General features: G+C 36.7%; 2 protein-coding genes across 2 annotated transcripts; both read left to right on the top strand.

Moving 5' to 3' along the window:
* Positions 1–486: 486 nt before the first annotated feature.
* On the top strand, positions 487–6973 carry LOC125678298 (tubulin beta chain-like). Its single transcript, XM_048916649.2, has 7 exons — positions 487–642; positions 4599–4707; positions 5189–5299; positions 5403–5855; positions 5958–6200; positions 6303–6488; positions 6602–6973. Exons 1-7 carry the CDS (start codon positions 586–588, stop codon positions 6781–6783), a joined length of 1341 nt encoding a protein of 446 aa, XP_048772606.1. The 5' UTR covers positions 487–585; the 3' UTR covers positions 6784–6973.
* Positions 6974–13443: 6470 nt separating this feature from the next.
* Positions 13444–23917, top strand: LOC125682483 (uncharacterized). Its single transcript, XM_048923115.2, has 2 exons — positions 13444–13795; positions 22190–23917. The coding sequence occupies exons 1-2, from the start codon at positions 13749–13751 to the stop codon at positions 22479–22481; spliced, it is 339 nt and encodes a 112-aa protein (XP_048779072.1). The 5' UTR covers positions 13444–13748; the 3' UTR covers positions 22482–23917.
* Positions 23918–25227: the final 1310 nt, after the last annotated feature.

The following is a 25227-nucleotide window of genomic DNA, read 5'->3' as shown; positions in this document are numbered from 1 at the left end:
GGCTAAACTGGATACGTATTAAACCGTATCTAGCTATGTCATTTAATTCTATTTCCATTCAATCGTAATGTTTAAAACAAACCCTCTCTAATGTGACAGCGTACATTGAAAATAGAAATAAACTTATTATGCCAGTATCTTAGACACCAAATACGTAAAAATAAATGTGTTACAATTTCTATATTTATGTTTACTGCTCTGTATCTAGGGTTGATCACTGCCCTTTGTTCTTGCGTAGTCTTGTCGTCTGATCATCTTTCATAAAAAAAATTCTTACGCATTTCATCCTAAAAATTCCCCACCGTTTTTCTTTTTATTAGAAATTTAGAAATAAACCCCAAGTTCCAGTTTAGACAAATCTTCATAAAAACGAGAGATTTAAATTTCTCACCGAAATTTAAATGAATAAAAGAAGATATCGCAAGACGAAATATTGGGACTATTTTTAAAGGGCGTAAGGAATGCGTGATGAGGCACGGGTATAAGTATTCGGACAATTTATTTCACGTGTAGTTATCTTAATTCATTAAATACATCGGTGGGCTAGGGCCTGATTCGTGAATTTGCATCACACAAACAGACAAAATGAGGGAAATTGTTCATATGCAAGTTGGTCAGTGTGGAAACCAGATCGGTGCTAAAGTGAGTAACTTTATTCTAACACAATAAGAACTTTATCACATTAAAAAAAAATGAATTAAACAAAAAACCTGAAAAGTTATCATTCATTTTTTACGAAAAATTATCTTGAAGACTCCAAAAATATGTCATGTCTGTGTTTTGGAAGTTAAGGAGTATGAAAATATAGAAAGTATTGAGTTTAATATTTAATTTTTTTCCACTGAATGCATCAAAATCTACTATAGATAACTGTTCTAAGGAAACTGAAGAATTATCTGAGCATTCCTCATTTAAACTTACACAGAAAATGTGATTACAGCAGTATGAGTATGGCGGTGGTAGCCACCATAGGATTACATAAACCATTCACATTATAAAATTTTCAAGCTCGTGAATGTTAAAATAATTCTTATATACTTATTTGGGTGACAATTGAAGATTTATATGTACATTGCCTTGAAATAAATTTTTAAAAAATAAATTGAAAATGTTCCCAAACATTTTTTTTTTTTTTTACATCCATGACAATGATTTTGTTATCATAAACCGTTTTACAGAGTCGAAGACTTCCATGTATCTTTAATTATCAAAGTTTAATTTAAATGATAAGAAGAAAGATTTAATAAATAGTTATTTTTGATATTAATCTATTGTTGGCGGGTACGTATTCTTGTAATTGCCTTTTAATAAAGAAGGGGGGGGGGGAATCCCCGCACGACAAATTCGACAGGACGTAATAGAAGTTGTAATTTATTTGTTGCTAATGGGTTCAAGAACAAACAGGGTTGTACGTAATCACCTGTGGCGGGTACTGATTCCCTCTGTCAGACCAGCTCTTTAAACCCCCTAAGATGTCGCATTTAGTGACTCTTTCGTATCACTTATCGCGCGTTTCACACATCCCGACCCTATACAACTTGACTGTCGTTCAGATTCAGACAACGTCATTCAGAGAGCAATACATGACGTGCTCAATGCAACTGACGGTGATTAATGCAAAGAAAAATATGTCACGACTATTATCAAGTGATGTATTCGGGTAGATGATTTAGTTCAGATTACTAGTAGACGCAATCAGGAATTGTAAAATACTAAGAAAGTTAAGATAAGAACTAATCCTATCACGCACTAAAGATGTTTAAATGTGAAGATGAATTCTGATTTTATGGATATTCTATAATACACATAGAGAATTCGAATGCTTTAATGCATGCCTGATTTGGTACAATAAATGATGCGACACAATGACATGGCGGCGTCCTAACCCGGGTTGTGGGTGCACAATCCGCTCTCGAGGCCTTTAAATCAATGTCATTTCATTCAAACCCAGAGTCTTCCTACCCCAATCCTAGTAACAATTTACAAGGGATTACGTGATAACAGATTCAACTAAGACAGGGGTTCCTCCACTCAAATTTGACAAATACCAATATAAATCGATAGTTCAAAATCAATAGTTCTCAAGATTTTTAACTTTTCTTCATTTCTTTTGAATTATTTTTGAAATACTTTGGTGTATAAAATGGTAGATATAAAATCGGCAGGACAGACTAGTCAAGTTGTGACTGGTATACTGTTATTCTGAATGTAGTAAGAAACAGGTTAGTCAGATATTTATTGACAGTACAAACATCTGAGACATTCCTCATACTATATGTAACTATATACATGTACATACAATGTATTGAAGTTTGGGATAACGCGGAAGCGCCCATAGTCAGGTATCTTGTTCTATGCAGTAAGCTAGAAAACAATAAGGAGCTTCACAGAATATGTTACCAATGTTAAATTTGGGCACATACTTGAAAAGCGTGTGATGAATCGGTCACTTAGCATCACCTACAAGTCAGCAAAAATGTTCAATTTCGTTGTGACATGGCAAAAGACATTAAAGAACAAGGTACGATTGTATACGAAATTCAACAAGGGAGTACCATACGAGACTCTGAAACCAACACATAGCAGTCAATTGGAAAGTCATTTTTATGCTTATGTGACTGACAAAATATTGAGAGCTTAAACCTTCTTAATTGAAATTAGGACATAGGTTTGTAACTACTCTGAGAAAACATTTACATCTTGAGTTTTAGCTTGGACTGATAGTTAATATAAATTCTACAGTCAATATTTACCGAATTATCATATGATAAAAGTAATATATAATCGATTTCATTGTAATTTTCCACTTAACTGTGATGTTCTAATATCCAGAAATAATATTTTTCAAATAGAGTATGCCTTACCGAAAGTCTTCTTTTGAGAGCTTAGTATAGAATCAAGGGATAGCGTACACTAGAAATGTGATTGCTTAATCGAGCATGCTATGGATAATGGCGATTAATGAAATAATGAACATGAAATTGGTTTTACATTTTAGGCGAATATGATTGTAAAATAAATCATATAGGGAATACTTTGACATAAGTAAATACTATCAGGGACTACAAAAATGAAGGCATACTTTCAAATTTTTTGATTCGCACCGACATTGAAAATATCTGCAAATTTTATCATTGCTTTGTAAATATTTTGAACAATACATCAATAAAACACAACAATACACAGCGGATTCTTACAATGACATCAGATACATATGGTGAAACAGTCACAAAGGGACCTCGCCATCTCCATTGTCACTCACTCAATCATAGCGACCTCTTGCTTTGGATCTGACAATTTGATCTTGATATGGAGACGTTGCGTGCAAGAGCCCGATCCCGATTCCTTATCATTGCATGTCTGAATTAAATTCGTCCCCATGGAAACAAAAGGGATTACAGTACTTGCTGAAAACAAAACACTAAGCATTAAATGAATTTATCAACTTTGAAAAATATATTAAACATTTTAGTTTTTGGAAAAAGACGAAAGCAAAACCACTGTCCTGAGATTTCGAAAGTTATCGTTTAAATGTAAGGAGTTATTGGGGAAAGGCAAATAAGATGTGTTTGAATAGTAGTAAAGGTCAGAGTTTCCCTGTTTGAATACAGATAGTAAAGAAATGGAAACTCATGATGACGATAATAATTCATGTGGCTTCATCATTCAACAAGGATTTTGACAATTTTTTCAATAGATTTAAACAGATGATGTTAAACTTTCACGGTTATCAAATTTTAAACAAATATTTAAGGTTGTTAAATGTGCGATAAAAAAATCCGTTTATCTACGTAAAGTAACACCTGTAGTCGACTATTGAAATAGTAGCGCTGTGATTTCTTTTTGTTCCTACATGAATACTAAATATTTAGGTTTAACATGTTTAAAGTACCCTTTGAAATTCTAGAGATGCACTGAATTTTCTTTGAGACATGCTGGTAATTTGGTGATGTTAACGACACAAGTTCATTCACGACATCTCGGAAGACAATGAACAAGGCGGCAACCTGTCAAAGACTTGTCTATTTACTTCTTCATTAAGCGGACCACCTCGCACTCTTTATCTTAGCACCAACATTTAAAATCCCATATCAAAGAATCTTTTTCTCTCAAAGAATCACAAACACACAGTGATTTGGTGATGATCAGAGATTCTTCTCTTGATTGGTCAGTCATTTTGTCTGTTTACTGGAGGGAAGAGCGATAACCAGTGATAGAGTACACTCAGGGATGTGAGGATTTGAATGAAATCAGACTGAAGAAACAATGACACCCTGATTAAAAGATTACCCCGTTTCGTGGTCCTTGGTTACGCTTATCGCTTATCTTAACACTTACCCCAAATATATAACTTTAATAATACACATTGGTCTTAAGTGATGTGAAAACTACATGAATAAAATTCTTATTAATTTTTTTTTTACGTCGGTATTAATTCCTTAATTAATCTAGCTTTTTCTAGATTTATCGGAATAGGGTGCTCTACAATGAGGAACATCAATTCTATGGCTGTTTCATTTTGTTTTACTGTGGATATGAGAGCAATAGAAAATTACATTAATCTTAAGATTACTGAATCCCATCCATTTCTATTGTAGTTCTGGGAAGTAATATCAGACGAACATGGAATTGACCCAACAGGAACATACCATGGAGACTCAGACTTGCAGTTAGAAAGAATCAATGTCTACTACAATGAAGCAACAGGTACACCCGCATCAACAAATTCAGACAATCGTAAACTCAGATCGGTGATTCACGAACTTACACAATCAGTAAAACACTTTACTGATCAATGAACTTACACAATCAATGAAACGCTTTACTGATCCATGAACTTACACAATCAGTAAAACATTTCACTGATCCATGAATGAACTTTACTGATTAGTATACACTCAACGACACTTGCTAGAAACAAACTTTTTCCATATATATATATATATAAACAGTGGGGGGGGATAGAGTTATATAGGGAGGGGTAATATATTTCAACTTTGAAATATCACAGGAAATTTACATGTCTCTTATTTGTCTTCCTGTTTCCATAAAGAAATTTTTATGTTTGTACTTATTACAACCAACTTAAGCCAAAATATATATAAGTCTACTCATGCATCCCTTTTTGGTATCAATTCTCCTTACGCATTCTTCATCACCTCACTTTCAAATCATAATTGTTTTGCAGGTGGAAAATATGTACCTCGAAGCATTCTTATCGATCTTGAGCCAGGTACTATGGACTCCGTCCGATCAGGCCCGTTCGGACAAATCTTCAGACCAGACAACTTCGTTTTTGGTGAGTCCTACAACCAATATGTAAATCCTTGTTTATAAACTCAAACTATAAATGGATGAAAAACATGAGAATTTTTTCTATTGTGTAATTTTTTCCGTTGCAGGACAATCCGGTGCCGGAAACAACTGGGCAAAGGGTCACTATACAGAGGGAGCCGAACTGATCGATTCAGCTTTAGATGTCGTCAGAAAGGAGGCGGAGAGCTGTGACTGTATTCAGGGATTTCAACTCACTCACTCATTGGGCGGCGGTACTGGTGCGGGTATGGGAACACTCCTCATTAGCAAAATCCGTGAAGAATACCCCGACAGAATCATGAACACATTCTCCGTTGTACCATCTCCTAAAGTGTCAGACACCGTTGTGGAACCCTACAATGCTACCCTCTCTGTTCATCAACTGGTCGAGAACACCGACGAAACATACTGCATCGATAACGAGGCTCTGTACGACATCTGTTTCCGTACTCTCAAACTCACCACCCCAACATACGGTGACCTCAACCACCTCATCTCCGCCACCATGTCCGGCGTCACAACTTGTCTTCGTTTCCCTGGTAAATAACTAAAGAAATTTCCATAGAGAATGTTTTCAGATCATGATAGTTTAATTTTGATCATTATTGAAATTATAAACCTTTTGATCCTTTGATGCATAGGTCAATTGAATGCCGATTTAAGAAAGATCGCCGTCAACATGGTTCCCTTCCCTCGTCTCCACTTCTTCATGCCTGGATTTGCTCCACTCACATCACGTGGTAGCCAGCAGTACAGGGCCCTTACAGTTCCGGAGTTGACTCAGCAGATCTTCGACGCCAAGAACATGATGGCCGCCTGCGACCCACGTCACGGAAGATACTTGACAGTTAGCGCCCTCTTCCGTGGTCGCATGTCAATGAAAGGTATATCCTCTATATTTTGAAACTGAAAGTAAAATTCGTGAATTTCACAATAGAAGCAGATCGATTGATTAACATATTCTGTACCTTTGATGTTGATTGCAGAGGTTGACGAGCAGATGTTGAACGTCCAGAACAAGAACAGCAGCTATTTCGTAGAATGGATCCCCAACAACGTGAAGACTGCCGTCTGCGACATCCCACCACGTGGTCTGAAGATGTCCGCCACCTTCATAGGAAACACAACAGCAATTCAGGAGCTCTTCAAGCGTGTATCTGAACAATTCACAGGTATGTTCTTGTATCACATGATAATAACAAGTTTCAGTGAATATATATTACTAAATTGGTAGATGCATGTTGTTTGATTTATTTAAAGCTCATATGATTTTTCTTTGCTTTAGCTATGTTCCGTCGTAAGGCTTTCTTGCATTGGTACACTGGTGAGGGTATGGATGAGATGGAGTTCACTGAAGCCGAGTCCAACATGAATGATCTGGTGTCCGAGTACCAGCAATACCAAGATGCAACAGCGGAAGAGGAAGGAGAATTCGAAGAGGAAGAAGGAGAGGAAGAGGCGCAATAGACATTTTGATAACGCAGCAAATTTATGTCATCCGTCCATTTATATTTATATACTAGCTTATAATTGAATCCATAGAAGAGATTAGGACTATTTAATTAACAAAATATATGAAAAGAGCTAATTACATAAACTACGCATACCAACTTTGTAAAATAGCTCTGAGCAGAAAATAAACATGATATCAAAACGATCATGGCTTGTCATTCATGAACTCTGGAACAAACTCCTATCAAAAGACGTCTCCATATGAGTGAAAAATTCTCGAGAGGGACGTTAAACAATATACAATCAATCAAAATTGTTGTTGCCTGTCTTCCTCCTTCCGTGTGATATCAGATCAGCGAAACTTAAAATTTCTTTCTCTGGCAAATCATGATAATGCTCCATGTTAAAAATTAAATCGCTTTTGATTGACTTTCATATATTTACATTTGCAATACTTTTGCCTTTGATATCTTTACAACTTGTAATGATAGCCATTTCCTCACGAATGGGTATCAGTTGTTGACAATGCGCGCATGAATCTTGTTAATACATCACGTCTATTTTAATGGCTGAAACTTTCGAAAGAAATGAAAGCAGCATGTAAATGCAAAATATAAATTTTAGGTTTTTTTTATATGTGTAGGCAGTTTGGTTGTTCCATAGCTTGTTCAACATTTGAAAGTTCTTTACTGACTCGTAATTCAATAGGTCAAAAATCAAAGTATCGTTCATTATGATTTTTTTTTGTTCGCTGGTAAACAACACATTTCACAATGTTCTGACCTTGCTGAAACATTTCACTTAACGTGTAATGAATTGGGGGTCTCAATCAATAACCCCTCCCCCATAAGAATAACACCCCACCCACCCAAATACCTCGAAAGGTTCATGTTCTAGGTTGGTTTGGTGTTTATTTGTTTGTTATTTGGTGGTTGCTTGTTTGTTTGTTTGTTTGTTTGTTTGTTTTCGTCCAGTCGAGAATTTTCAGTCATATTGAGACGTCACCAGTTGAAAGTGAAGTTAACGCTTCATGAAATATGCCGGTTTGAAACAACGCAGTTCATACCCTCGAGTATTTCAAAAATAAAATTTATTTCATAAGTTAATTTCTGATTATATATATATATATATATATATATATATATATATATATATATATATATATATATACACTGAAGGAGGCTGATTAAAACAACATAGACATTATAACTTTGTTTTGTATGGTGTCCGGATAGGGCCATTTGCAAAAGCGTAACATAACGTTAGTCACAACACGCCGTCACGCCAATGAGCACTCGCCTTCGCGCCGACAAGCAACGCGCAGTCACGCTAACACAACTTTACACATCTCACACTTGTCGGCGCGAAGGCGAGTTGTGTAAAGTTGCGTTGTTTGTTGGCGTTAGAGCGTGAAGGTGCGGTGCTTGTTGGCGTGACGGCGTGTTTTAACGCGCAGTCACGCTTTTGCAATTGGCCCTATCCGGACTCCATAGTTTTGAAATACACAAATTACATCACAGTTTTAGAAATGAAACCAAAAATCATTCCTCTTATTTCTTAATGATAGCATTCTTTAAAGGATTGATTGATTGATTGATTGATTGAATATATTTAACGTCCCTCTCGAGACAATTTCACTCATATGAAGACGTCACCACTGCCGGTAAAGGGCCGCAAAATTTCGGCCTATGCTCGGCGCTTATGGCATTTAAGCAGGGAGGGATCTTTATCGTGCCACACCTGCTGTGACAAGGGCCCCATTTAGTCGCCTCTTACGATAAGCAAGGGGGTACTGAGGACCTATTCTAACCCGGATTCCCACGGGACTCTTTAAGGAAGAAATGTCACTAGATATGCCATTAGATAAGTTTAGTAATACCGTTTCTCTTGATTTTTTTTATTGAGATATTCATAAAAAAAACTTCATATACCTCTCATAACTGAGCTCCGTCACTATATGCAGGAATGTTACATAGCATGTCATAGATTAGCATTTCCTATCATACAATGCAATGAATCTACCCTAGATGTTTAAACTAATGAAACCAACATGAACAGGTTTGAAAATGGCTCCGATAGTCCATTAAATTAGTTTAATAAGTTTGCCATGGTTAGTGTGTTTTTATTACCGTTATTGTTTGTCATTTTGTATTATTTCAAGCATTCAAACAATCCAGTTGCTGGATACCAATTTGTTTTGCAGTCAAGCAGAGACTGTTGCCTGAGGGACAAAGTTTCTCCCTGTACAGTTGTGGCACATGGACACCAGCTTAAGTGGTGTGGCAGCAGTAGACGAGCATCCCACTATCTTACTTTTCTGTAAGTTGCTTTACGTCCCATTTAAGAATTGTTCACTCATGTAGAAATAGCACCAGGTTTTAAAGGTGAAGTGCCACATATTCTGACCGAAGCATGGTACTTACGGCCGTAGCAGTTGGAATTCTTTATCATGCCACCTAACCTCCTTAAGGTCGAATCCGAAACACCGGTGACTTTCACTCGTCGGTGACTTTCAGTCATCTCAGATTTGACGCGGTGACTTGCACTTGTCTCAGATTTGACGCGGTGACTTTCACTCGTCTCAGATTTGACGCGGTGACTTTCACTCGTCTCATATTTGAGGTGGTGACACTCGTCTCAGATTTGACACGTTGACTTCCACTCGTCTCAGATTTGACGCGGTGCTGGGATCGAGAATCGAACCCAGGCCCCCGGTTGCGAAGCGAGTACCGATACAATTAGTAGCTGTCAAGGTCATCTGGAGGCGAAGCGAGTGCTGATACAAATAGTAGCTCTATCAAGGTCACCTGGAGGCAAAGCTAATACTGTTACAAATAGTGTCTTTGTGAAGGTCACCTGGAGGCGAAGGCCCTCCTTTTGATAGTACTTTAAAGGACACATCTCGTGTTTTCAAAGTATACAGAAGGTCCTATCGCTTAATGGAGCTTTTATAGAGGAGAAGATCCTTCTGTTTGTTGCTTGCTTGGTTCACTCATATTGTGACGTCACGTCACCAGTTTTAGGTCAGTGATGCTTGAAGGTTAACAATAGGCAAATATTCTACTGCTTTTCTAATAATTGACAGCGACTCGATTTCTCGGTATTGGTTTTTGTAGTGCACTGCCTGAGACATTATCACTGTAGTAATTTCTGACTGGGGGAATATGTAGATGTCACAATGAAAATATTCGGGATGAGTTTTCGTTACTTTTTAGAATGTCGTCATTCTATCGTCACGTTTGTACTCATCCTATTATCATAACAAAGAGATGATGTCTTCTAATGCTACAAGGTTGTCCGTTCTTCCGATACGTAATATCTAATCTTTTACATTTACTTCTTTTATGTTACTGATATGACTCCTTATAATATATAACTTATGTATTGATATATTCCTTATCTTTAATGTATATATCTATATAAACACGACTATGGCAAGCCCTTTTACTATTTATTCGAAAAATAAGATATCTCTTTAGATTAAAGAGATATCTCTTATTTTAAAGAGATATCTCTTTAAAATGAGAGATATCTTTTAATCTTAAGAGATATCTCTCTAAATAAGAGATATCTCTTTCACTTAGATATCTCTTTCACTTAAAGAGATATCTCTTTTACTCTGAGAGATATCTCTTACTTTGAGAGATATCTCCTTCACTTAAAGAGATATCTCTCTAAGAATTCCTTGAGAGATATCTCTCAGAGTATAAGAGATATCTCTTTGATCGTTGAAAAAGAGATATCTCTCAAAGAGAAAGAGATATCTCTTTCCAACATTTTTATTAGTTTGAATACTTAAGTACTTCTCCCTAAAACGGAAGCCCGCCAAAGAAAATCTTACCATGATGGCTGGGGTGTTGCGAAAACGCGGAACGGAAAATGAAACGGAGGACGGAACGGAAAACGGAAAATATATTATGCAATATGTCATGAAGAGGTCAACATTTTGCAATATCAAAAGGCTTATTTTGAACAAGGAATGCAGAAATTACAGAAAGAACAGGAAGTCATCCTCAGAATCCACCATTTCATATTGATACCTCATACTAATGCATTATGTATTTTTACACGGTGTGTTTTGTGGATGAATGTACCAACAGGCGCTTGCTTAATATTTTGCATAGTAAGTTTTAATAAAAATATTAAGCAAGCGCCTATTGGCACCATCTTTTCCCGGCTTTGTCATCCCCCCCCCCCCCCCCCCCCCCAGATTTTGACAGTATGTTGTTTCACAAATGAAGAAAAAATAAATAAGGTAACATACTGAAAAAAACTTGAATTATAATTTATTCCTTTATTCTGGCTGGTATGGTAAGAAAAGATTTTATGAGCCCATCCAATGAATAAAAGGTACCCCCCCTCCCCCCCCCCCCCCACTCCCCCGAAAACAACATTGTAAAAGATAAAATAATTCTTTAAACAATTTCCCCCAAACATAGCCTTTTTAAATCGAACGTGCTTTTAATCGAACTACATATGTTTAAGATAACTGAATTTGAATTTAGTTCTACACCTGGTACAATATACATTTATTTATCACATCAAATTTTAAAGCGAACGAGTCCGGTGAAGAAAAAAGTTTTGCCGCAATTGGGATGAATCTATGTGAAAGTTCGTACATTTACCGATATCCTGCGGAATAGTGTTGAAACTGAAGAGATACAGCAGGAAAGAAAGATTGAAACAAAACCAATGGTAACTAGGGTGAAGTTTACGACCAATAGTAAGAGGAATTAACAGATTTATTTCATAATATATGAAATAGGTAAAAAGCTAACATAGAATATTTATGCTTGAGTGGAATTAAAAGTCATCTCATTATTAATCCAAATGTTAAGCTATACAAGTATTTAGTTTAAAAATTAACTGCCAGAAGTCCTCCCTATTTAGGAGTGCTGCGGTTACTAAGTCTTCTGTTAGTTAAAAAATGATAAATCAGAAAAAAGATGTTTAACTTGTTGAATTATTATTGTTTTATACATATCACACTCCTTGTTGTAAGTAAACATATACACGGTATTATGTGTAAATACGTGAACATGTGCGTTAATGACGTTTTGCCACCCCCACCCCCCACCCCCCCCCGGGGGGGGGGGGAGGAGTATAAACCACGTGTGTTCTTTTCATTCTCTACCCATAGGTTAGGTGTCACTGCTCGTTAACACCTCTGTCATTGCCGAAATTTCGAAATTCTTGTAAAATGCCTTGTAAATTCTTATACTAACGTTTAACTAAATTCGATTAATCAATTTATGATGCAAAATTTTAAGATAAAGTTGTTTTAATGCTTGTAAACAATTCCCAAATTGTTGATTTTAATCAAAATGAATCATCCCCCCCCCCCCCCCCCCCCCCCCCCGCCGCCGATTTTGTACCGTTATCATATCTACATTAATCATTCTAATTCTTAAAATCCGTTCTGTTTTCCGTTCCGCGTTTTAGCAGTACTCTGATGGCTGCAATCCCGTGGGAAGATTTTGCTTTTACCGCATGTGAAATGTATACAGGTAACAAGAAAAAAACAAAGACAATAAATTGATGAAATATGCAAGCTAGACTAGATTTCGCCTCTCGGCAACTTGACAATGTTACCCCCAACAACTTCTTCCAACCTTTCCCGCCATTTGTACACTAGAAGTATTTTGCTTGGTTCAAAAATAGGGTTACATCATTTCAATGACAATGCAACAGGGAGAAGTCATTATGATCACCGGGGGGAAATCTAAAGAGATATCTCTTAAGGTTAAAGAGATATCTCTTTTTGAAAATTTAAAGAGATATCTCTCTAACTTAAAGAGACATCTCTTTTTACATCGATAGAGAGATATCTTTTTACGCTAGAGAGATATCTCTTTCTCTTTGAGAGATATATCTCTAGCTTTGAGAGATATCTCTCAAAGAGAAAGAGATATCTCACAAAAGTAAAGAGATATCTCATTTGTTTAAAGAAATATCTCTTTAAACAAAAGAGATATCTCTTTTGGTTAAAGAGATATATCCCTAGTGTAAAAAGATATCTCTTTAACTTACAGAGATATCTCTTTAACTAATAGAGATATATCTCTTATTTAAAGAGATATCTTAAAAGAAATATTTCTACAAAGTGTTTAGAGTCTTTATCAAGAGAAATAAATATTATTACATAAACAAATAACACACACCACGAAAAACGACCAGTATCAATATAAATCTACATTGTTAACAAGAATGATACACTGTTGTACTGAATGAGAAAAATGGTTTCGTTGTAAGCGTGTTTACTGACGATCATATACATATATATATATATATATATATATATATATATATATAAATTAACCCGAATGTGATGATAAAAAGAATAGTATCATCATGAAAAAACAGCCCTCCAACCCTATCTCAGATTACCCCCCCCCCCCCCCTTCAAAACACTTCATACTGTATGCATACAAGATTGATTGATAAGTATAAAAAATAGCAGTATGGGGCCACTCGGGCTGATATAACATACAATATGGATTTTAGCATGTAATCTCTTTCTCTCAATCTCTCTCCCTCCCCCCTCTCTCTCTCTGTGTGTTTGTGTGTGTGTGTTATCTTTGGTGTTTTCTACCAGCGGCGGGGAGGGGCGAACCCATACCTCTAATTCCGCCATGGCCTACATGAAAAAGAAAATTGATGTTTATCAAGCTTTGTTGATAGAGCCATAACATACACAGCATTTATACAGCACTATAATCTGTTTGTACTTATAAATGATAGATTGTTTTTACGATTAATATAGAAATGACTGGGATTTTCCTATGTACTTATGCCGCGCCATTTCGTCTCCGCTAACAGGAAAACTCCTCTCCTGTTCTCCCTATATATTTAAAAATACACACTTTGATCGTAAGTGACGTTGCTGCACGCTGTTGCAGATTGTGAAGTTAGATTCTCTTGTTGAGAAAATCTGTGCTTAATTTCGGGAAACTGAGTGCGATGTGAGCGCCCCATGAAACATGTCCTCAGCGAAGAAGAAACTAGAGAGACGAAGGGTGGTCAGAAAGTGAGTATTCTCTCATGTAAAAATTTTTTTTTAAAATAATTGCAAGCCACTTGAGTGAGAAGTCGTTTTTTCCGGTTATTTCCCATGGAATTTTAATCTGCTATGTACACCTGTTTAAGCCGTCACGTGTTTTGCTTGTTATGCTGATTTGCCAGCAATTTGGGATAATTTGTAATTGCGTAGTTGCCTGCGTTATCCTCGGAATAGAGAGTTATGTATGTAAACCCATGACATTTTCTACAGCTTCTATCACTTTCTAGAGCTTCACTATTTATGTCTAACACGTAGTAGAAATGCTCCCTTGCTGTATATCTTACATATTCTAGAACTGTAACATGTTCGTCTTGTAGAACTGTACCCTGTATAATTCTAATATGTTCTAGAACAATACCATGTACTTCTAACATATTGTAGATAAACCTAACATATTCTAGAATTGTAGCATTATTTGTTACATATTTTAGATCTAACATATTCGAAGTGAACATTATTTCTAACATATTGTTCGGCAGTGGTGACGTCTCCATATGAGTGAAATATTCTCGAGAGGGACGTTAAACAATATTCAATCAATCAATCTACCATTTTCCGGAATTTTACCCTGTTTCTATGGTATATGAAGTGTACACACACGCACAGACAAACACACACACATCGGTCAGTGCCGCGCCGATCGTATTACGACGTTTGAAACAGACAGTGACTGCACCCGATTATGAGTGAAAATCGAGGGTCTCGCGGATGTGACCTCAATAAAGGGGTCCCGTGTCGCGGTAGGTATTGGCTGACCGCTACGGATCTTGGCGTCATGTCATTTATAGCAGGAACGGGTTCAGCAACAAAACCAAAAGGGGGGTTGTGACCCAAGTTTGTACCTTTTCCGCCCAAGAGGGAGGGGGAGGGGGGTGAAGACCGTAAAATGGCAAAAAATGACCTTTTTGTTTAAGGAGGGGCTTGCAAACCCCGTAACTCACCCCTCTAGATCCCCCACTGCATAGGTCAAACTTTGTGGCACATTGGTGACACATAATAGTAAAACAATATAAATACAAACAAAAGAAACAGATTAAGTAGTCCTGACCACTCGGTATAACGACTCTTTCTGTATTTTATGTCTACAGACACAGTGAGGAGTATGCCTATTTCTGCGGTTATTGCAGTGTGGGATCCGACGACTTTGATGTCGTAATAAATCATGTAATCGGTTACCATGGAGAATATGTCATCAAAATTAGAAAAAGGACGTTTAACGAGAAAACCCACGCTTCCGAGCATCACGTTAAGCAGTGGAACATCTGGCCTAGGGAAGAATCGGAAAAAGGATTTAGAGTAAAAATCAACAGTGACAATGAACAGATTCATTTGGTCAAAGAATGACAGACCGCTAAATGAACACATTTAGAGAACACCCATGCCAGTCATACAGCAAATGTTTGAACTTTGTGGTGTAGAACATGTGGAAATGTATTGTGTATTTTGTTACAATATGGTGACCCATGTAGATGTATAATGGGCCACGCCTACAATATGGTGACCCATTGGCCATGTAAATATATAATGGGCCACGCCCTGTGTTCTTGCAATGAACTTTATACACATATGGCAGCTCGAATTTATATTGTAATCTTTGATCGGTGTTGCACTATTAATCGTAGATGTTTTGTTATATAAATATCCGGTACAGTATTGACTCTGATGAAGATGCCATAAAAATAGCCATGTACACATGTTTTTCATTCATATCAGATTCTACCTTTTCAACTCGTCTGGCGATAAGCTCAAGCGAGCTTTCTGATCACCTATTTGTGTGTCCGTCTGTCTGTAAACTTTGCACATTTTTTCTTCTTCTCCAGAATCATGGGGCAAAGTTCAACCAAACTTGCCATCAATCATCCTTGGGTAAAGGAGATTCGAAATCATTCAAATGAAGGGTCAACCCTTTTCAAAGGAGACATAATTGAGAAATAATGAAATATGGTAGCATCCCACTGGCTCCAGAACAAACAAGACTTATGTGAAAACTTCAGATCTGTTCAAATCATGACCCCGGGGTAGGATGGGACCACAATAGGGAATCAATGTTTTATATCGGAATATATAGGTAAAATATTTTTAATCTTTATATTAAGAGCAACAGTGCCATGATTAATCATATCAATATGCAGGCCCAGACAGATTGTGCAAATTCAAAATTTGTTCAAATGATAACACCAGGCATCGGGTGGGGTTACAAAAGAGGTTCAAAGTTTTACGTGGTAATATATGGTAAGAAAAAATCGTCAAGAATCTTCTCAGGAAGTTTCACCACTGACCGTGTAAGTAAACAGCATTCAGGAACAATGGAAACAACAAATAGTTTTCATCTCACTTTATTTCGTTGCTTGTACATTCTAATACATAGACGGCGTGGTGCTACTGGTAGGGCATATATAAATGAGCGAATACAGGATTATTTTTATTTTCGCAATTTCAATTGCATTCCTGTAGTTTTGCTTTGTTTCGGTATAATAAACAATTTAATGCATGAATGTTCGGGAGATATGAAGATTTATTAAGCCCCCCAAATCCTATTCCTCGAGGGCAACGTATGGTTTTTCTTGTGTGAATAAATCTTCATATCTCCCTCACTATCGTGCAATAAATGTATAATGTCAACATACAACCATTCTCAGGTACTGCAGACATCATCCTATCGTGAGGATAGGGTGGGGCCTCAATAGTTCAAAGGTTTAATTGGGAATATATATACTGGCGGAAAAAGAAACTGTAGTTGCATTCCTCAAACACTGCACTCTCGGGGTGTATAAATCTTCATATTTCCCGAACATTCGTTTGATAAATTGTTGAAGATTTGAAGACTTCCCCCATTATTCCTGAATTATGTAAAATTTAAATGCAACCCTAACCCTCGGGTCCGTGAAAAAAAGTTTTGAATTCTCATAACTTGGGGACATTTGCATATTGGTAGGGATTAGTGTGGTCCTGCTAATCTTGAACAAACTGATAGTCATATCAACATGTTCGTGCACATTCATATTTAACCAGGGTTGGACTTTAATGGGGATTCAAAGTTTTACAGGAGAATATATATGGATTAGGAAATATTTTTAAAAATCTGTTCAAGATACATGTTTATTGTACATTCCCTTCAAAAAATGTAAACGTTGTTTACAGTTAATGGATGGATATCAGGAAATATAAACGTCAGGTGGGTTTTTTTTTCGTGGAAAATTAAAGCGAATGGAGTTGGTGCAAAGATGTCAGTCAATGGCCACTCTAATGCATATTTCTGTAAGTATGTTACTTTTATATGCATTCTCTAGTACTGTTTTGAGTACCAGACAGAATGAGCACGTCCGCCAGTATTATGAAGTTACAATTATGAAACTGAAAGTACTCCCCGGGCTTTCAATTGACAGTACTGTACAATGTGGGTTTTTGTGGTTCTGTAAAATGCCAATTTGTCATTCTTTTAAAATAGTCACCTTTCCGACCTGAGGAGTATTTTGCGATAGATCCAAGTCTAATAAATATTGCGATAATATAGTATTTTTCCCAGTACGATTTAACGATCCTTGAATCACGCATCAGATCAAAAAGAGTTCTTAAAATTCTTCCATCGCTTTTATGATGTTGCACGACATCGTAATAAGCTTACGCAGACTTTGTCTTATAGAGAGCTGCTGTCACGAATCCCCAAACGTCCATAATGTGTTAGCCTTTCAAATCGGATGACAGTTCCTCGGGTTTTTTCTTTCAATGCCGTGGTGAGGCTTATAAAGTTCAGTGTGTTTTAGGCTTTAACCATACTGTTGCTGAGAATAGACATGTTCGCACCCCGGACATTCGTAAATCAACACTCTTTCTTTCGTTCTTTTTCTTCCTGTGTTTCTTGTAAAAGTGGTTCGAAAACATATCATCTGAAGCCACGACAACATGTCATCAAAAGGTAAGGCTCTGTACATTTCTGGGGGCCATCATCGATTATCAGCCTCAAGCTGAAAAGTTAAGGCTCGCCGGAAAAATTCTGGGAAACCGTCAGTAAATATTTTAAAAAGCAACTAACTTGAGCTGAGATTTAAAATATTCCAATGTTAGGTTTCCGTGTTATAAGGGGCTATCTCAACAATTTCAAAGAATCGAAAGACAGCCCAAATAGATATTTCAACGTTGAATCAACGTCAATTTTGAACATCAAACTTAAGGAAACTTTGAGCACAGCTGCGTAGGATGCTGTGAGTGTATTGGTTCAATTCTTATTTTATAGGTTCAAACATATTACACATTTAGTACTTAAACCTAACCAGTTGAAAAAAAAATTTGTGGTGGAAGGATTGTTTAATCAAAAGGTTGTAATCTGCGCGATTTTACAGCTTCTGTTTATCCAATATATTGTTACTATCTATACCCCAAGACTTTTATTCTAATTATATAACTTATGATACAGGTAGTAAAAACTAATTTGTTTGATCATCTCATCTCATTCCCCTGACCGATGGTCGTAGGGAAGACATGATGGACGACCTGTAGGTTATGGAGCGCCCACCAGGTCTGTCTTTTGTCATTCTGATCGGGGTGGGACTGTCCATTCGATTCCACTCTTTAATGTTGTCCATCCAGTTCTCGTTTGTGTCCTTCCAAGGTCCCCTGTCAAAAATGTTATTGGGTGGGCTGTTGTGGCGAGTGGTGTGTCCAAACCATATGGAACATCGCTCGGCCTTTTCCGTCAAGTGTAGAAAAACTTTTTTTTTCTCGACTTCACGGAAAAGATCGAGCGATGTTCTGATTGCTAATGTGGTCGGGGGCGGATCCAGAAATTATCAATGGGTGGACGTAATTAGTACCAAAGTCACAAAATTCTAGGGAGTCCGCGAATTTTTTTCCCCTTAAAAATAGTCCGTTCTGGGGATTCTCTATCATAAAATAATTCTTGTTCGTACCCATTTATTCGTTTGAAATGACAATTTAATTGACATTTATAAATAACTTTGTAACAATATCAAAGAATCAGGATCAGAACTCAATATTTACTCGGATAAAACGTGAAATATGTCTAAAAAGTCAGATGTATTTTCTGTCATATTGATTTGCGATCTGGAGATTCCTTGAAAATGGTTCTGTTGAATTCGTCTATTGCAGATGATTGCTAGGCATCTCGAATCAGCAATTGTATATATATATATATATATATATATATATATATACATACTTGAAACTCTATATTACGCTTATGTCTGGCAGTTGATTTTAAAATAAGTAAATTATATAGCTTGATATGATGCATTATAAATGCACATCACAATATACTCTGTCAACAAAAGAGAGCGGGGGGAGGGGGGTTACATCCCACTTAAATCCGCCACTGTGGTTATAAAACGTACATGTAAAAGTGCTAGTGTAGCAGAGGAAATAAACGACAATCTAACTTCCGCTTTTACACGTGATCGGAAGTAGGAAATGAAAAAATCTTTAAAATCAGTTTACGATCTGCACAGCCTTAGTAGTTGGTCATTTCTTGTATCAAGCGTTCGGGTAGCACTAAGCTGTAAACTTTTGTCATTATCCCAGGCATATTATTTTGTGTGTGTTCCGAAATTATTTGTAGTAGAAAGCGGGTGGCTTTAGAAGGGGGTTACTGAAGTTACATCCCCTACAAAGTTTGATATATTTTTTTTCATAAATGAAAACGATCATTGTGCATATGAATCGTACGGAAAAAAAGTTGTGCCAAATAACGACGGCAAGCATTCAAAGTGTGGGGGCAGCCAGAGGGGAAATAAACGTCCTTCGATACATAGAGTCAATATTCATACCTTCAAGCTAACATTCTTCCCATTTACTACTACTACCAAAACTAGGGGTGAAAATATTGGAAAGTAAGAGTTATCATGAACAAGAGGGCAGCCCCTCTCCTGATTCTATGAGCCTGGGCGTTTTTTATAAGGGGGGGGGGGGTCTGCAGCTTCATGACATCGAGACATGCTGTTTGTGTTCGGACACAATTTTCCATAGTTTTACAAGTCTTTTCTTTATCTAATGTTTTTAACGTCAAAGACTGCGGATGCCGTATAATATACATGTATACTGTTCTGCGCTCTAACTTGGAATACTTTATGTTCTTGATTTCAAGAGATGTAATATAAACTTCATTTACAATAATTTAAAACTATAACCTACAGTACTCGGGCTTACAGTTTATAAATATCTATGACTTGGTCATTTTTGAGAGGATTTACAGAGAGTAAATCGCATTAAAGTGTAAATCATATATACGTTCAGTTTCCCTATATTTAACTAGGCAGCTGATCGATGTCCCATGATAACAACCCGACACACAAGCTCAAATCAGCAAAAACTAGTTAGCAGAAGAACACGCGCGGAAAGATGATCAAACTTCTATCCTTCAATGTGCACACATGCTCAAGGTGTACTCGATCGTCTAACACTGAATCGGTATATCGTATAGTCATATCCGGCGGATATGATTGTATGAATCTGTAGTGTTGGGAGCGGCCTGAATCTGCAGTGTTGGGAGCGGCCTGGGTTAAAAAAAAAAACCCGGAGTGTATAGTAGTCGCGGGTTAGGAAAAATATCAATCTGGCTAATACCAGTCAAAGCTGAATAAATGGACTAAATGAAGATTTAAAATGGTGGCAAACGAGGGCAGGATGGACAGTGTCCAAGTCAGGGATCAACATTTACCAATGTATTACATATTTATACCTGTATATCCTATAGAATGATGTTTCTAGAAATCGTGTTACAATGAAACAGGAAATGCAAAACTGTCAAATTAATGTAAAAAGATTCTAAATTCCTCAAACAGTGTTAGGAGTCCCGTTATTTTAGCGGCTTTCGCGCTGCTAACTTTGCGCATATTTATGAATCCAGCTAAGTCACAATTAACAAAAGTAATTTAATTGTACATTGATTTAAGAGCTTATTCATTGTTGCACTTCATGTTCATTTACAAAATTAACATTTGCGATAACGCAAAAACAGTACACACGCAGCTTTACGTAGTTCTTATAAAACTCGCTGGGTTTTTCACACATATTAAAAATCACATCCATCAAATATCATTTATCGGCACAGCTACCAAAGTACAAAGAATGAATTTAAAGTACACTTGTAATGTTATATCATGCTAAGAGCGCATACCATGTAAAAATACTTAAACAAAGTTCTAAAGCGAACTATATCAATTAATGAAATGATGAGACACCACTTAAGTAGAGGATAGATTTTAAGAAAAAGTGAAAATAACGAACAGTGATCAATCCCATAACTTTTATAAACAATACAAAATAGAAAGTTGGGCAAACACGGACCCCTAGGTATACCAGAGGTGGGATCAACTGCCTAGGAGGAGTAAACATCCCCTGTCGACCGGTAACACCCGCCGTGAGTCCCACATGAAATGAACAAATGATTTCCTGTCATCTAAGGCTTATGAAACTGTTAAATGGCCATCATTCGGTATGTAACAATTTATATACCAGTCAGATTGGGAAATGAAACAATATGTCACAAGTATGTAGTGTAGGCTAGTCAGAGACTAAATATATGACCTTGTATAATCAAACTGATGTCTGATTCATATTCCAAAGATAAAATTTAAACTATCTTCACATAGGTAATATTTGTAACCAAATCAACATTACCTTGCGAATTGTTTTAGAAGGCAGGACATGCCTTTAACTTGATTCTGATATCATTGCTGCTTGCTGATGCGACAGATTTTTTAACGCTTTCTTAACCATCAAAATGTTTGTTTTGTCTTTGAAGCTGTTGAATAAGCTAAAGTCCCCTCATCCTAGTTTCATTCCAAACAGTTCTTACAATATACACGTGAGAGTAAGTCAGTTCTTACAATATACACGTGAGGGTGTGTCACTTCTTACAATATACACGTGAGGGTGTGTCACTTCTTACAATATACACGTGAGGGTGTGTCACTTCTTACAATATACATGCGAGGGTGTGTCAGTTCTTACAATATACACGTGAGGGTGTGTCACTTCTTACAATATACACGTGAGGGTGTGTCACTTACAATATACACTTGAGGGTGTGTCACTTCTTATAATATACACGTGAGGGTGTGTCACTTCTTACAATATACACGTGAGGATGTGTCCAGATTCTCTCGCGTTTTTACGTTTTAATTCATTACAAATAAAGTTTTTCTTGTAAAAATCTAATGCAGATGCCGTGCATACAACTAGCATGTGACTGTATATATATCTTATTTTCTTAAACTCATAATCAAATACACTTGACTCCGCTCTTTATCCCCACTCATTCATGATTACCTCCAGTACTTCACCTATAATTATGGAAATCTTCACCCTTTTTATCTCCGACCTTATGTATTTATTTTTACATTGTAGGAGAAGTGATAGATACGAGTTTTACTGTTGTTACTGCAGTCATGGAGCAGACATTTTCAGTGATGCCATTTCACATGTAATAAACAATCACAGCCATTTAGAAATCAGAATTGGTAAAAAGTCAGGGCAGGCAACAAGTGAAAACTCCCGACCACTCATTCATATCCGCCAATGGGACGTCGTACCAAGCACAATTCACTCTGAAGGTCACATCATCCAAGCCGACGATGAAACGGAGAAACTGGAAGTTTGCGATCCTCTCAAAAAGTCTACTAGGAGTGTCAGTTTTTAATCAATACGAGAGACAACATGTGATGACAGAGAGGAGGGGGGGGGGTGAAGAAATGAGATGCATACTTATTGCGATTGCAATGTAGACAAGACGTCTACTTTTTCAATATCTTTTTTTAACTTGACATTCCTTCATGGACAGGCAACACTAACAAAGTGTCGGAGGAATCCATATTGGTTGTACTACAATATTTAAGTTGTTACAAATAAAACGAAGACGCCCTTCCTACCACGATTGCTTCTCTGAAGTTTAAGAAATCTTGATCAATGGAAAATCGAATATTTCATGTCTAGAATGGGATCACAAGTTTCATATTAAACATAACCATTCCATATACACACCGAAATCTCTGGCAACCACAAGTATTGCAGAGTGGGTGTTGCTACATGTAAAACTCGGAATGGAAAATGGAACGGAACGGAAAATATTGTATGCAATTATGTTACGATGAGGTCAGCATTTTGTAAAATCAGAAGATTTATCATGAACAATGGAAGTAAAAATTATATGGAGAACGGGAAGTCATCCTCAGAATCCAACGTTTTCTAATACTTCACACTAATGAATATGTATCTTAAAGTCATTAGAACTTATTATGAAAAAATTAATTGGGTATCACCCCTTTTCCCGACTTGGTCATTTTCTGACATCCCCCTATTGCGACACTGTTGTTTCACAAATACAAAAAAAATATATATAAATACTAAAATAGATTTGAAGTATAATGTAACCCCATTTCAAATTTTAGTGCTTTATTCTGCCTGCCATCTTAACAAAGAGTGTATGAGCCTACCCAATGAAGAAAGGGTTTTCACCCCCACCCCACCCCACCCACAAAGCCTTTTAAAATTGAACTTGCTTTTAATCGAACTAGATATTTATAAGATAATTGAAATTGATTTTAGTTATACGCGTGGTATGATATACATGTACATAATTTTCTATGTATCACATTACATTTTAAAGCGAACGAGTCCGGTATGTATAAAGTGTTTGTCTCATTTGGGATCAATTTATGTAAAGTGAAAGTTCGTACATGTACCGATATCCTGCGGATTGGTGTTGAACCCGATAAGATACAGAAGAAAAATACGAATGAAACAGAACCAATGAAAACTAAGGCGAAGTTTATGACCCTAGTAAGAGGAATTAACAAATTTATTTCATAAATACATGTACCCCCCCTTTCTGACTTTTTCCAAGTTGTACATATGTTTGGGTCTATTTTTATATGCCATAATTTGTCACTAGTCAAAATATGTCAGATGACACATTTTTGCTCTCAGGTGCTAATTTTGAGATGTGGCAATTTGTCATTATACATTGTCTGTACATTTTACTTGTATGTAACTTTTACTTATATTTGAATCCTAGTTTGTGTTTCCTTTACTGTCATTTATTGTATATGTAATAAATGACCTGTTTTATTTTTTAAAGGATGTGATGATTTTATTTAATACAGGCAGACAGGTATAAATAATATATGCAGCAGATAAAAGGTTTATAGACAATTTATGTTTGAATGGAATCAAAAGGTCATCGCATTGTTAATCTGAACAAGATGTACTGAGAGCAATTCTCACTAAGAATACCCCCCTCTTACCCCAATCTCCCAAAGGGTGTTGTTAATAGGTATAAATTACCTCTTTCCTGAGTGTAAAAATATGGTATGCCTTTGTAGAGAAAATGGAAGATATAGTCCGAACACAAATCCATGGCATAAACCTATAATTTTGACCTTGATATCAAAGGTCAAGGTCATAAAGAGGCCATGAATATACATGACACATAGTCTCATGGTGATACACTCATGTCTTATGGTATGACTATGTCAAAACCCTATAATCAATTTTGACCTTGAGGTCAACGTTCAAGGTCATATAGAGGTCATGGAGGTACCCGACACATCGTCTCATGGTGATACACTCATGTGTCAAATATAGTATGGCTATGTCAAAGAACAAAGAAGTCATGGCCCTGACACGAATCCATTGTAAAAACCTTTAATTTTGACATTGAGGTCAAGGTCATATGGAGGTCATGGAGGTACATGACACATCGTCTCATGGTGATACACTCATGTGTCAAATATGGTATGCCTATGTCAAAGAACAAGAGGTCAAGGTCATATAGAGGTAATGAAGGTACTAGACATATCTTCTCATGGTGATCTACCTGTGTACCAAATATGGTATGCCTAAGTCAAAGAACAAAGAAGTTATGGCCCGGACACGAATCTGCACAGACAGACGGACGGACAGACAGAGTGATTCCTTTATACCCCCCAGAACTTCTTCGGGGGGTATAATAATAAGATAGTTACTTAGATTAAAAATAAACTGCCAGGAGTGCTCGCCTGCGGTCACCCAGTCTCTGTTAGTTAAAAAGTAATAAATCAAACAGATGTTTGTTGATTTGATAAGATCATGAATTATCGTTGTATTATATCGTCGACTGCTCTATTTCGGTGACTGACCAGAATCGGTGACCTTTTGTTTACGTGTGGGCGTTGTCATTTCCGGGTGTAGATTGCGTCATCAATTTCGCCGTAGTGTTTGCAAACATATATAGAGTACGTCTCCCCGAAAATGAACTAGAAGGAGAATATGCAAAAAATCAACACGAGCACCCCAAAAATAAGCCCAATTACTTATTACTTTTTCAAGCAAACCTTCAAATTAATATATAGTATACCAAAAGTCTAGAATTCTACACTATGTTATTTTATTCATTGACGTTTAGTTGC

The sequence above is a fragment of the Ostrea edulis genome, chromosome 2 (genome assembly GCF_947568905.1).
Source record: "Ostrea edulis chromosome 2, xbOstEdul1.1, whole genome shotgun sequence".
Classification (NCBI taxonomy): Eukaryota; Metazoa; Mollusca; class Bivalvia; order Ostreida; family Ostreidae; genus Ostrea; species Ostrea edulis.
This window is presented reverse-complemented; position numbering and strand designations above follow the sequence as displayed.

Excerpts from the sequence above, each read along its gene's own strand:
- LOC125682483 (XM_048923115.2), top strand. The coding sequence starts at position 13,749 with ATGTCCTCAGCGAAGAAGAAACTAGAGAGACGAAGGGTGGTCAGAAA. Across the intron at positions 13,796-22,189 it reads AGACGAAGGGTGGTCAGAAA|GAGAAGTGATAGATACGAGT; the intron begins GTGAGTATTCTC and ends TTTACATTGTAG.
- LOC125678298 (XM_048916649.2), top strand. The coding sequence starts at position 586 with ATGAGGGAAATTGTTCATATGCAAGTTGGTCAGTGTGGAAACCAGATC. Across the intron at positions 5,856-5,957 it reads AACTTGTCTTCGTTTCCCTG|GTCAATTGAATGCCGATTTA; the intron begins GTAAATAACTAA and ends TTTGATGCATAG. Across the intron at positions 6,201-6,302 it reads TGGTCGCATGTCAATGAAAG|AGGTTGACGAGCAGATGTTG; the intron begins GTATATCCTCTA and ends TGTTGATTGCAG.